The following is a 13,228-nucleotide window of genomic DNA, read 5'->3' as shown; positions in this document are numbered from 1 at the left end:
TGGACTAGTCATCTACATTTTCCTTGTTATTACTCAACCTGCACTTTTGATGAAGTTTATCTTATCCTAAGGTCAGATAAGCTGCCTGTTTCTTTTCATTGACTGAAAGAGAAACCTACACAGTAGTCATCTAAAGCTTAATCACACAAATCCTATCTAGGGATAAGAACATTTGTTTAACTTTTTCAGAAATAAGCATTTAATTTTCAAGCCTCTTTTCCATATCCTGCTCTTTTTTTTTTCTTCTTTTTTCTTTTTTTTTTTTTCCCTTATTTTTTTTTTCCCCTTTCCTGTTCTGTATTTGATCTCCAAGGCTCAGCTCTGCACTTCTCTTTATGGAAGAGAATTCTACCCAGATCAACATGTTCCTCTTGCTAGGATTCCCAGCCCTAATGGACTTGAAGGTATTGTTCTTCATAGTACTACTACTGACATACATTTTAACTGTTATGGAGAATGTGGTCATCATTTTGTTAATCAAAACAAACCATGAGCTCTACAAACCCATGTATTTTTTTCTTGGTCATCTCTCCTTCATTGAGGTCTGGTACATCTCAGTTACTATCCCCAAACTCTTGGCAAATTTCATTGCTGAAGACAGAAGTATTTCCTTTGTGGGATGCATGACCCAGCTCTTTTTCTTCAGCTCCTTCATGTGCACTGAATGTGTCCTTCTCTCTGCCATGGCATATGATCGCTATGTGGCTATCTGTCAACCATTGCGCTACCTGGTCATCATGACATACCAAATGTGCATATACCTGATAGCTCTCTCCTGGTTCAGTGGGTTCACTGTATCTTTGATCAAGATCTCCTTCATCTCTCAGTTGGAGTTTTGTGGTCCCCAGGTAATTAACCATTTTTTCTGTGATATCAGCCCTGTGCTAAACCTCGCCTGCACTGATATGTCGGTGGCAGAGACAGTGGACTTTATGTTGGCTTTATTCATCCTGCTTGTTCCTCTCTCTGTCACTATTGTCTCCTACCTATTAATTATCACGACAATTCTGCATATCCCCACCACCCAAAGTAAGAAGAAAGCTTTCTCCACCTGTGCTTCCCACCTAACTGTGGTCACCATTTTCTTCTCAGCTGCCCTCTTTATGTATGCTCGGCCCAAGAAGATCGATCCTTATGACTTGAATAAGCTTGTGTCAGCTGTGTATACTATTGTCACTCCCATCTTAAACCCCTTCATTTACTGTCTGAGGAATCAGGAACTGAAGAGAGCATTAAAAAAAGTTCTCTCGGAAAAAATCAGTATCTATAAGGTCTCCAGATCCATCACTTCTCTCCAAATGCAAGGATAAACTATGTATAAACTGAAGCTGATAAGTACACAATAAGGATATCTGGCTAATGTCACAGAGACAGACTGTGATCAGAGGAACAATGACAGGGTGGAGAATGCTGACAACCTGATCCTTCTGAATCAGTCATCCCTAATACTATCAAAGGTGAATGACTGAGCCATAGTCCCATGAACTTTCCCAAGTGCTATGCAAAATAAAGGGGACTATAGCATAAGGGAGTATAGAATTTGGAAAGCCTGGGGATGGATGGAAAGTCTGGAATTAAAAGAATTGGGGATATTACAGGATTTATTACAGTTTGTTTAGGGAAACGGCCAAAGGAAGATAAAGGGAGATAAACACAGGAAAATGAGCAAATAAAAGGTCATGTGCACTTGTCTGGTCAACCACTGTACAGAGTTACCACAGTCTGTCCTGCCTTTTTATTAAACTGCTTTCCTTTCACAGAATTACAGAATTGTCAAGTTTAGAAGGGATCTCTGAAGGTCACCTGGTCCAACCCCTGTACTCAAGAAGGACCAACTAGAGCCAGTTGCCCAGGACCATAGGCAGATGGCTTTTGAATGTCTCCAAGGAGGAAGACTCCACAACTTCTCTGGGCAACCTGTTACATTGCTCAGTCACACACACAGTAAAGAAGATTTCCTTAATGTTCAGACAGAGCCTCCTGTGTTTCAGTTTATGCCAATTGCCTATTGTCCTGTCACTGGGCATCACTAGAAAGAGCCTGGCTCCAACCTCTTTGCACAATGTCCTGCCTTGAGACAAATTGTCTATGTCTTGCCTCAAGTTTTTCCTTTTTACATGTGCATACGCATATGTGTGAGTGATTTGGTAGTAAACATAAAGACATTGATCAGGAAAAGACACCTGAAAAAACAGATTCTGGAGAGACGGAATATTACAGGTCTAAGACTAGAGGGATCAAGGTCAGAAAACAAGATGTGGAAAGCCCATTAGTCCAAAGTCCAGCTGCCAAAGGTACTGTGGCTCTGGATGCCAGACAACAAAAACATCAAGGGCCTGAGAGAACAAAACTGGAGAGACCAAAGGTCTAGTAGACAGATAAACTCATGAAGGGGATATTCTGTTAGTAGACATCCACATTCATGCTCTCTGTGTTATGTGGAGACTTATAAAATATAGTCTCCTTCTACCCGTATTGATCCATTTGTGGCTCTGTGTGTGTGTGTACATGCACCTATCAGGAACTCATGTTCAGGCTCACTACTAGCAGGGCATGGGAACAGGGATATGTATTCGGTTTATATGGCAAGGGCTTAGTAGCAGTGGGGCTGGAGGGGCGGCTAGTGGCCTTTGTGAGAAGAATACGGAAGCTGCCCTGTGTTAGATGCCAGTTCCAGGCAGCTCAAAAAGAGATCTGTTGCTGGACAGAGTCGAGCCAGTAAGCAATGTTGGTTACACCTTTGTGAGAGCAGATTTAAGAAAGGGAAAAATAAAACTGCTGTGCAACAGCAGCTGGGAGAGAGGAGTAAGAAATAGCTCTATATACACCAAGGTCTGCACAGAAGGAGGGCAGGAGGTGCTCCAGGCACAGAGCAGAAGTTCCACTGTGGCCTTTGGAGAGACCCATGGTGGAGCAGGCTGTCTCCCTGCAGCCCATGGGTACCACAGCAGAGCAGTTCCCCATGCTGCAGCCTATGGAGGACCCCATGGTGCAGCAGGTGGATGTGGCCTGAAGGAGGCTGCAGCCCATGAAGAACCCCTGCAGGAGCAGGCTCCAGGACAGAGCTGCAGCCTGTGGAGAGGAGCTGCCACCCTTGGGAGACCCATGTTGGAGCAGTTTGCTCCTGATGGATGGACCCTGTGGTACAAACCCGTACTGGAGCATTTCTTGAAGAGATACAGCCTGCGGGGAGCCCACACAGGATCAGTTTGTGAAGGATGGCATCCTGTGGGAAGGACCGCACATTGGAGCAGAGGAACAGAGCAACCATGGAGCGACAGATGTTACAGGCTGACTGCAGCCCCCCTTCCCCTGCACCACTCAGGGGGAGGATGTAGGAGACGGCAGATGGGGGGAAGGTTTTTTCATTTGCTTTGATTTATACACTGTTCTAGTCTGCTTGTTATAGGTAATAAATTATATTAATATCCCTATGCTGAATCTGTTTTGTCTGTGATGGTAATTGATGGGTGGTCTCCCAACTATGTCAACCCTTAAGCTCTTTTCATTGTATTTTCTCCCCTTTTTTCCTTCAAGAAGGAGGAGTGAGAGAGTAGTTGTGGTGGAGTTTAGCTGCCCAGCAGGGCAAAACCACCACAGGATAAAGAGCAATCATTCCACTCACCTATCCAGGACTGCAGGAATATGCTGGATGCAGCTACTCTTAACACACACTTGACAACAGCTCTAAGAATCTCTTTAAATTCATCAAATTTGAAGTTGGCTACATGAGATACAGCAGATAAATCAATATCCATTGATTATAACGCAACAGTGTTCTCATTTGTTCTTGTCATTGACCAATGTTTGGGTACCATTCTACGATTATACAATTCTAAGTCCATGGGCGTTCAGTGTGGACTTTTGTAAAGGTTTGGGTAGTCTTCTAGTCTCAACACAATAGCAATAATCACAGGCTCAGTTTGGTGATGAAGATTCATATAGTTTGTTTGTAAGATGCAGTTGAAATTCAGTTTTCCAAATGCTTTAGCATGAGTATATACTCATTACATACCATCAGCAAAAACAAAATAGAAAGTTCCAGTAGGTGAAAACTAGTCCATGAAAAAAAATATGGTTCCAAACTTTGCTTTTGTTCCTCTACCCTTTTACAAAAAGAAGAATAGACTACCTTACACTGTATCACTCTTTAATTCCATTCCTATCACAGGGCACTGAGTTCTTACATAACCAGTAAGAATCTCCCACATTTGTTTTCAACAGCATTATCAAACACCTGTCCTTTCTTCATGCTACCTCCAGGGACACAGGGCAGAGATAACAGCCAAAACAAAACTCCCTTTTTTTGAACTGAAAATTTTAAATAAGAACATCAACATTTTTGGGGTTGTGGTAAATGGCTGCATACAAGATGGGACACAAAAGAGATCTAACCATATGCCATGTGATTACAGGCAGTTCATTCCGTGAGGTGCAAACTACCATTTTTGGGGCAAATGCCAGTTTGCACACCAAGTTGGTAGCAGAGATCTCTCTCTGCTTTGTTCTCAAAGACAGTACACATATACCCTTTGCAAGCTCAGTGTAGATTTACAGTTTCTTTCAGTGCAGAACTGAACACCAGGCAGGTCTTGCAGGGAGGGAAACAGTTCCTTTGCAATATTCTAGCTAATAAAAAAAAATAAAATAAAAATAAATAAATAAATAAATAAATAAATAAAAAAGGCTCAGTCTGAGTGCTGGTGTTAGCTGTATAGCTGTATACCTGATTCCTGCTCATTCCTATTCACCCTGCATTGCAGTAAAGCTGGTGTTGAAATTTATCTTGTATCTTCCTACATACATTGTCACAAAACATTATGCCACAACATATCATTTCTTCTGAGTGTATATAAAAAGCTTGTCAAATCTTCTGTCTGCCTCAGGCACAGTTGTTCTTAAAATCCAAGAGTGCTGGAAGGAGCATCTGAGTGCTCAGAGTGGGTGCGGAATTCCTAGCTGACTGTTCAGTGTGATGTGTTCAGTGTTAAGACAGCAAGAATGTCTGCCTTGTTCATGATGCCTTTTTTAGAAGTTGGTGGTCAGCATCTTCAGAAATCTTGACAAAAGTATTTAGCACAGTCAGGAGTAAGTAAGATGGACAGAAGAGTAGAAGATAGTCAAGAGGGTGGAATTCAAGTGAAAGGTCTTGATGTAGTTGTCTAAAAATGTACACTTCATCCTCATCTCCATTTTTAAGCATACGTTTAAATACAAGTTCATTAGTAAGGCTCCCCTTATACTTAATGAAAAGATATGGACCCCCCAAAAAAGAGCTGACTCAAGTCAAATGTTGGCAAAATTCTCAGGCTATGCAACACCCAAAATGTAACACATACTAGCTCTCTAGGGATATACAGAGTGTGAGCTTCCTAATCAGAGCCATCAAGTAATAATATAAGACTTTGTATTATCCAGGACTAATGAATGGGACTGTCAGCTTTGGCTCATATCCTGCAAGAGACAAACATGCTTCTGTATTGGATGCTGGAGACTAGATGGGCTACAATAAGACACCTACACTGACAGAATAAACACCAAAGCCTTGAATATCTCCCCTGATTTACATCTAAGCAATTAAACTGTAATGTGCTGAACTACATGAGATAATGAGTGATTTTTTAGTCTCTTGTAATACAGCATCCTCTTGATCTCTTCTCTTGTAAATATGAATGGTGGAGTAACTACATTCTGAATTTTGTTCCTCTTTTGGTCACTTTCCACCAGGAGAGTTTTCTCCCTAATGTTCTATTCAGGGCATATCTCACCTCCTGGTTCCTAAGAGTGTAGATCAAGGGGTTCAGAGCTGGGGTGATGGCACTGTACATGACAGACACCTGCATGTCCGTTATAGAGGAGCTGCTCAAGGATGGAGGTGTATAATTGAAGAATAATGGTATGTACAGTAGCGCCACAACAGTAAAGTGAGAGGCACAGGTGGAGAAGGGCTTCCATCTTCCTTCCTGAGACTGGACTTTCTGGAAGAGGAAGGAGATGATGTATAGGTAGGAAAGGACTATGAGAATGAATGGGCCTAGAGCAATAGATGTGGTGACAACATTAAGGAGGATCATGTTGAGGCTGGTACTACTACAAGCCAAATTCAACAGTGGCTTGATATCACAGAAAAAGTGATGAATTTGGTTATGCCCACAGAAACTCAGTTGACAGGTCATAATTGAATGCATCATGGCATGTACAAAACCAATGGACCAGCTGGCCACAGCCAGCAGCAGACAAGTCCGTTGACTCATGACAAGGGTGTAGCACAGTGGGTTGCAAATGGCCACATAGCGGTCATAAGCCATGGTGGCCAGAAGCACAGCCTCAGTACTGCCCAGAAAGTGGAAGAAGTAGAGCTGGGCTAAGCACCCAGCAAAAGAAATAGGCTGATGCCCAAAGAGAAAACCAGTCAGCATCTTGGGAACAGTAACTGTAGAGTAAAAAATGTCCAGGCAGGAAAGGTTCCCCAAGAAGAAGTACATCGGTGTGTGGAGCCGTGGCTCAGATATCACCATGGTCACAATGACACCATTTCCCAAAAGACTAGTTAGGTAGAGCAACAGGAAGGAGATGAAGAAAAAGTATTGTAGACCTTGGATATCGGTGAGGCCCAAAAGGATGAACTCACTGACCTCTGTGCGGTTCAGCATTGCTAGAAAAATAGGAAGCAAAAGCAAAATGTCAAGGTTTCACAGTGTGAGAAATGCTGTATTACAATACTTATCTGTTTCTGTACTATTTTAATACAAGCAAATGCAGGAAAGAACAAAACATTGTACATGTATATGCAACCAAACATAAAAGCTGAATACAAACACAAGAATTTAACACAAACAAAAGTAACTATAGTGCAGTCTTCTAATTTCTGTCTAGAACAAAAACAAAGAAGAGTGAAAATTTTTACAGAGATTAAATATTAAAATAAAAACTTCCATCTGTGCATAATATGGAAGAATATGTAAGGACAATATGTAAAATATGAAACATTGCTGCTTCTTCACCTTCAGCTACATTAATATTTCAGTTCTGCCCATCTGTAACTCCCTGCTATAACCTTTAATTTCGTCAATAAAACTTCATAATTCATAAAGATCCACAATGTGAATCACTCTTGATGCTTTCTTTTTACTATTGTGCCTACATTTCTTTAAGCCAATTTTAACTTTCCCATTTCTAATGGTTACTATTTCTTCCAGATAGTTCTTTGGTCTTTAAAAATGAGCAATTTCAATTTTTTTTTAAATCAAAAATGAAGATTGGAAGGTGCTCCAAGGTTCCATACAGTAAGCAACATTTCTTTTGTACATTGCTGTCAATAAAAGAAGATGATGCCTTAGCATGTGATCACAAGCTGTTTCTGTTATTGAATTTTATATTTTGCCTGAACAACTTCTTTTCATTGAGTAGCAACACATGAATGGAACAAAAGCCGGCATCTGATCTCCTACAATACTGTGGTGGAGCAACAGTGAGTTTGTAGGAGCCAAATTAGCTAGCGCAAGTTCTTAGCCAAATTTGCTCGTCACACTGAAAGCTGATCATACCGGCCCACTAAGACATTAATGATCAGTACAGTCAGTATCTCTAGTCTTTTAAAATACAAGTGAGCAAGCAAATGCTCTCACTTTTTTCTGTCTCAAGTAAGTTTGCTTAGCACTATGGATAATTCCTTCACATATACAATAAAAAGCAAAGTCCCAAAATTATTTTGCTGGGGCAGATAAGCACAAGTATTTCTAACTTAAAGTACAGACTGCAAATTCTGCAAGCTGAGAATTTTTCTCTGTGTATTGAATGTAGCATGATTAATACTGAAGAATATAAACAATGGAAAAATTATTACTTCCAAAATATTTCTTGTAAAGGTTACAACACATATAGATACATTTCATAGCCTTTCTTGGTTATTCCACTACATACTTTTACCGAAAATAAGTAGTTGTTAGAAGTCATTATAATATATCTCCAACCCAGTCACTCTCTTTCTCATACTATTTTACACGTAGCTTATTCTTTTAGCATGAAAACAATAAACTAACAAAACACTTTTAAAATGATTTCATAATAAAAGAATGTAAGCATGTAGCTTAAGGTAATTTCTGCATATATGCACCCACTCTAAAAAACTGATCATATTTGGCTAAAAATACGTTTAGCATTATCGTTTGAATAATATATATTTGAAACCTTGGATTTAATACTATTCTACATTTATCAAAATATTAGTCAGTTACCTGCCTTTGAAGAGTTAGAGGTGTTATTCTCTACGAAATACAAACGCTTCAATTTCTTAAATGTTATTTACCGCCTTTAAGCAGAGAAGGGTTTCTCACTGAAACCCATCTGGGGAAAAACATCACTCCTTCAAGGTGTGTCCCACAATGCCCTCTGATTCTGCCTGTTATTCTCAGTTAACTACAGGTGATCTAATCACTTTCTTCTACTCCTTTAATGATATTTTTTTCTTCTATGTCTAACATTTTCCTTCTGTGTCACAGATGCTGACTAATCTTTTCTCCAGTGAATGGAGAAACACATCCAGTCAAAGGAAAACAGATGTGCCAAATTTTTGTTTGTTTGTATGTTTTGTTTTGTTTTCCAGGGTGGAGTAAGTCCCAAAGTTCTTTGTTTGTTTGGTTGGTTGGTTTTTATTTTTGTTTTTCAGGCATGGGGGGAAAACACTTGCTCAAATATAAATGCAAATAAAAGTCTTTGCATGCTGAAGCTTGCCTATTTTTCCAACTGTATAAATTGTTTTTTTTTTTTTTGCCTTTTTTTTTTTTTTTCTTCTGCACAAGCCTCACATCACCACCAACCAGTATTTTTCTGACTGTAGTAGAGCCCTCCAACCATTACGGAATGGGAAAGCCAGAAAACAAAGCTGAGGACAAAACAACCTATTCTGAATTCAAAGACTAAAAATTTCTGTCCTGCTATTTTATTTCACACCTTATTTTTCTAGATGAGAGATTAATAGTGTGGCCATGATGAAAAAGACTTCCATATATTCAAGTAAGACACAAGGAAGAAGCTTTGCAAACTCTACTAGGAATTTCTGATGAGGAAAAACAAACAAAAAGTGTTTTTGTTTGTTTGTTTGTTTGGCTTTGCTTTTTTTTTTTTTTTTTTTTTATCATTTTCAGAATGTACAAAATACCCATCATAGGGGAAATAAATTTCCTACTGCTTTCATCAGTCTCTTGAGAGTAGCTTTGTGATTCCGTGCTGAGTTGCAGAACAAAGAACTAAGTACTCCCTGAACAGAATGCATATATGAGTCACCTGCAAAACTAAAGAAAAAAAATGGAAGCAGATGACAACCTCAGCTGGTTGCAGTGTTTGGGTCACTGCATTTCCTAAATCTCCTTCAAATATTGAAATTTGTGAAATCAAGTACGTGTTCTATTTGTTATGATCTGTAATGATTTTTGATGTTTTATTTTTATTGTAATTTCACAGATAAGGAGTTTTTAGCCACATAGTCAAAAAAAAAAAAAAAAAAATTCACATCTTAAGCTTAATTTTCAATCTTATGGAAAAGTTTCAGCTGCTTACAAAAATAACATGTTCAATTCTAGTTCAAGAAATTCAAATGTGGGAGTGTAAATCCTACGGGAACTTTTAAATCACAAAGATGCATCTTTCTAGGAATGTGGCTTTTACATTTCCTTTATAAAGCTCCTGGCAGCTCAGCTCCAGATCGGTCTTGGGTTTTTAAACCCAGTATGTTCAGAGTAGTTTTGTAGACACGTAGAACCTCTGCAAGCTTACTCTCCTTCCCCTGATCAAAACAAGCCAAATGCACTGTGTCTTGTCCAGTAAAGTTTTCAACAATTTCAAGGATATTTAAGCAAACTCTCTGGGCAACTAGTTCAGTTGTCCAAATACCCTAAAGGTGAAGAAGTATTCCCTAGTATCCAGTTCAAATTTTCCATGTTTTGACTTGCATAGATCACCTCTCATCTTATCACTGTGCTCCTCTGAGAAGTATTGGCCTCCATTTTCTCTACACCTATGCCACACCACATAGTAGTAGACAGCAACAAGATCCATGAGACTTCCTTTCCTAAGTATGAAAGAAAAGAGTCTTCCAGCCTCTCCTTGTCCTCCAGGTGTGTCCGACCACTAATCACCGTGGTGTTCTTGTGTTCTTCCACTGGACTCACTCCACTATCGCGGTCTACAGCTTCCTTATGAGGGGGAGTGGAGGGGCAGGTGTTGATCCATTCTCCTTAATCACCAGTGATAGGACCCATGGGAATGGTGTCAAGCTGAGGCAGGGGAAGTTTAGGCTAGACATCAGGAAGAGGTTCTTCACCGATAGGGTGGTCGCACACTGGAACAGTGTGTCAATCTGCTCAAGGGTAGGAAGGCTCTGCAGGAGGATCTGGATACGCTAGACTGATGGGCTGAGGCCAACTGTATCAAGTTCAACAAGGCCAAGTGCTGGGTCCTGCAGCTGGGGCACAACAACCCCAAGCAGCACTACAGGCTGGGAGATGAGGGGTTAGAAAGCTGCCAGGCAGAGAAGGACCTGGGAGTATCGGTTGATAGTCGGCTGAATAAGCCAGCAGTGTGCTCAGGTGGCCAAGAAGGCCAACAGCGTCCTGGCTTGTATAAGAAGCAGTGTGACCACCAGGACTAGGGAAGTGATTGTCCCCTTGTACTTGGCTCTGGTGAGGCCATGCCTCGAGTACTGTGTTCAGTTTTGGGCCCCTCACTACAGGAAGAACATGGAGGTGCTTGAGAGAGTCCAGAGAAGGGCAACAAAGCTGGTGAGGGGTCTGGAGAACAAGTCCTACGAGGAGAGGCTGAGGGAGCTGGGTTTGTTCAGCTTGTTTGTTCAGGAGAAGAGGAGGCTCAGGGGCGACCTTATCGCACTCTACGGGTACCTTAAAGAAGGCTGGAGCAAGGTGGGGGTTGGTCTGTTCTCCCCCATGCCTGGTGACAGGACAAGGAGAAATGGCCTAAAGTTGTGCCAGGGGAGGTTTAGGTTGGATATTAGGAAGAACTTCTTTATTGAAAGGGCTGTTAGGCATTGGAATAGGCTGCCCAAGGAAGTGGTTGAGTCTCCATCCCTGGTTGTCTTTAAAAGACATTTAGATATTTAGTGATGTGGTTTAGTGGAGGACTGGTTAGTGTTAGGTCAGAGGTTGGACTTGGTGATCTTGGAGGTCTCTTCCAACCTAGATCATTCTGTGATTCTGTTGCAGTCTCCCAGCTCAGAGACAACCACCTATTAGTCTGGCGCAATGGATTTGCGTGTTCCTTGCACTAGCCGTTCCTTCACCTCCTCTTCACATACAAGGACACGCATCTCTTTCACGCTCCTTCAGGAGTAAACAAGCCCAGATAGATTAAAGCCCCTTTCTCCAGGTCAGTAAGATCCCTGCCTTTGGTTTCAGTGAGAATTCAGGCCCTAACAACTCAAGTGTCTTCTGGATGGTGTTTCTTCTGGGTAGGATAATTTCATTTCCCCTTTGAAGACTTACAGGGATATAATAACAAAAGCAAAGGCATAAAACGGTACCTGAGGCACAGGCTACTTTTCAGCCTGCAGCAGACTATACTGGTATATCATATATACCAGTATCATAGCAGGAAACGTAGAAAACTGCCTGTTGCTTCTCAGGTTTAAAGTTTTCCCTTAAAAGGTGTATGCAAAGGTGTAGTCAGCTGTTTGAGTACAATTCTCACGTATACATGAACATTTTCCTCTCCCCTTCCCAACTTGGAGTGCAACATTTTTCATCATACTGTTACAAATTCCAAGTCAACTTAGCTTTATGAGATTTGTTTATGGGGTTAATAAAAGGCAAGTAAAGAGCACTGGATGCACGGGGAGTCTGGGCTCCTCCAACACGCACACACGTTACATCGGGCAGCTGCTTTTTATGCTCCTAGGCTAATACATGTTCATTACTACTTCTAGAAAAGGCAGGGTTATTATAATTAGTTCCCGTATTTTGAACCCTTCCACCGGTGCATGCGTATTAGTCCCCGGTGGTCCCTCTGGGGGTCTCTCATGCTGAAGGCTCATAGTCCTCCTCCCAGGCTTTGTCCTTGTCCTTCTCCTTTGTCCATCTTGGCCAGATATCAGGCATTGCCTCTAACTCTATACAAGAAAGAGAGAGAAGCACACCTTTCTACTTTGTCAGCTACTGGCAGACCTAGAGAAAAAACAAACAAACAAACAAACAAACAAACAAACAAAAAAACTGTTAATTAAAAAGTAATGTTGTTTTAAGGCATTTCACCAAATATGTAATATTTGGTAGAAACCAGACAACAAATGAAAGGGAAGAAGAAACAGTAGAAGGTACTTGCATGGCCTTAATTTACATGGCAATGGACAACATCGACAATCTGCAATGATTTACAAGTGCCTTACACCATTCACCCTTGAGACAGAAAAATGGGATTCCCATATGATGTAAGGGGAGTACAATCCCTCTCAAAATACAAGAGCCTGGGGTATGCTACTGAGTACTGAAAATGTTAAGGCTAGGCAGCACTGAACTCAACAGAGAAGGGAGGCTGAGTCTCCCTGGCTGTTCACGTAACAGACCAGAGCCTCAGCTTTTAGCCCTAAGCAATGATTCCTAGTGCCAGGCGGGGAACTAGTTCTTCCTCAGCCAGGGACCATTTCAGCATCTTTAAAGCTACAGAAAGGCTTGAAGGCTCTGTGGAATCACGTTCCTGGCACAAAAATCTGGGGACCAGGACCGGGGACCAGGACTGGGCAAGTGGGGCACAAGTGTGTTGGGGAGCAAGCTCTCTGGGCTGATTACCAGGGCTTTAAACTAGGTTTGATGGGGGAAGGGAAGGGAGCTAAAAGTGACAGAGAAGGGCTGGGGGAAGTCATCACTACTGTCTTCAACAGTGACAGGGAAAAACTTCTGAGCTCTGGACAGGTGGAGAGCTTGTGGGTAAGAATAAAGGGGTGGGCTGGTATGGGAGACACGGTGGTGGGGGTCTACTACAGGTTTCTAGATCAGGAGGAGGAAGTCGATGAGGCCTTCTACGAGCAGCTGCTAGTAGCCTCATGATCACGAACACTGGTCCTCATGGGGGACTTCAATTACCCAGACATCTGCTGGGTAAGCAACTCAGCCAGGCACGAGCAGTCCAAACGGTTCCTACAATGCTTTGAGGACAATTTTCTGACGCAGGTGGTGGAGGAGCCAACGAGGCAGGGGGCACTCCTGGACCTCATTCTTACCAA

At 41.6% G+C, this 13,228-nt stretch overlaps 2 protein-coding genes across 2 annotated transcripts; one reads left to right on the top strand and one right to left on the bottom strand.

Moving 5' to 3' along the window:
* Positions 1-212: 212 nt before the first annotated feature.
* Positions 213-1,310, top strand: LOC309882255 (olfactory receptor 6B1-like; the record flags this gene model as incomplete). The annotated part of the gene is made up of 1 exon (XM_082769158.1): positions 213-1,310. Exon 1 carries the CDS (start codon positions 336-338, stop codon positions 1,308-1,310), a length of 975 nt encoding a protein of 324 aa, XP_082625284.1. The 5' UTR covers positions 213-335.
* A 4,403-nt stretch (positions 1,311-5,713) lies between these two features.
* Positions 5,714-6,653, bottom strand: LOC309882467 (olfactory receptor 12D1-like; the record flags this gene model as incomplete). Its single annotated transcript, XM_082769601.1, is given in 2 exon segments — positions 5,714-5,729; positions 5,731-6,653. Coding segments are annotated over 2 exon segments (939 nt in total).
* Positions 6,654-13,228: the final 6,575 nt, after the last annotated feature.

The sequence above is a fragment of the Aythya marila genome, assembly GCF_965140915.1.
Source record: "Aythya marila genome assembly, chromosome: 11".
NCBI classification, from domain to species: Eukaryota; Metazoa; Chordata; class Aves; order Anseriformes; family Anatidae; genus Aythya; species Aythya marila.
The sequence above is the reverse complement of the archived record's forward strand: the minus strand, read 5'-3'. Positions and strand labels throughout refer to the sequence as shown.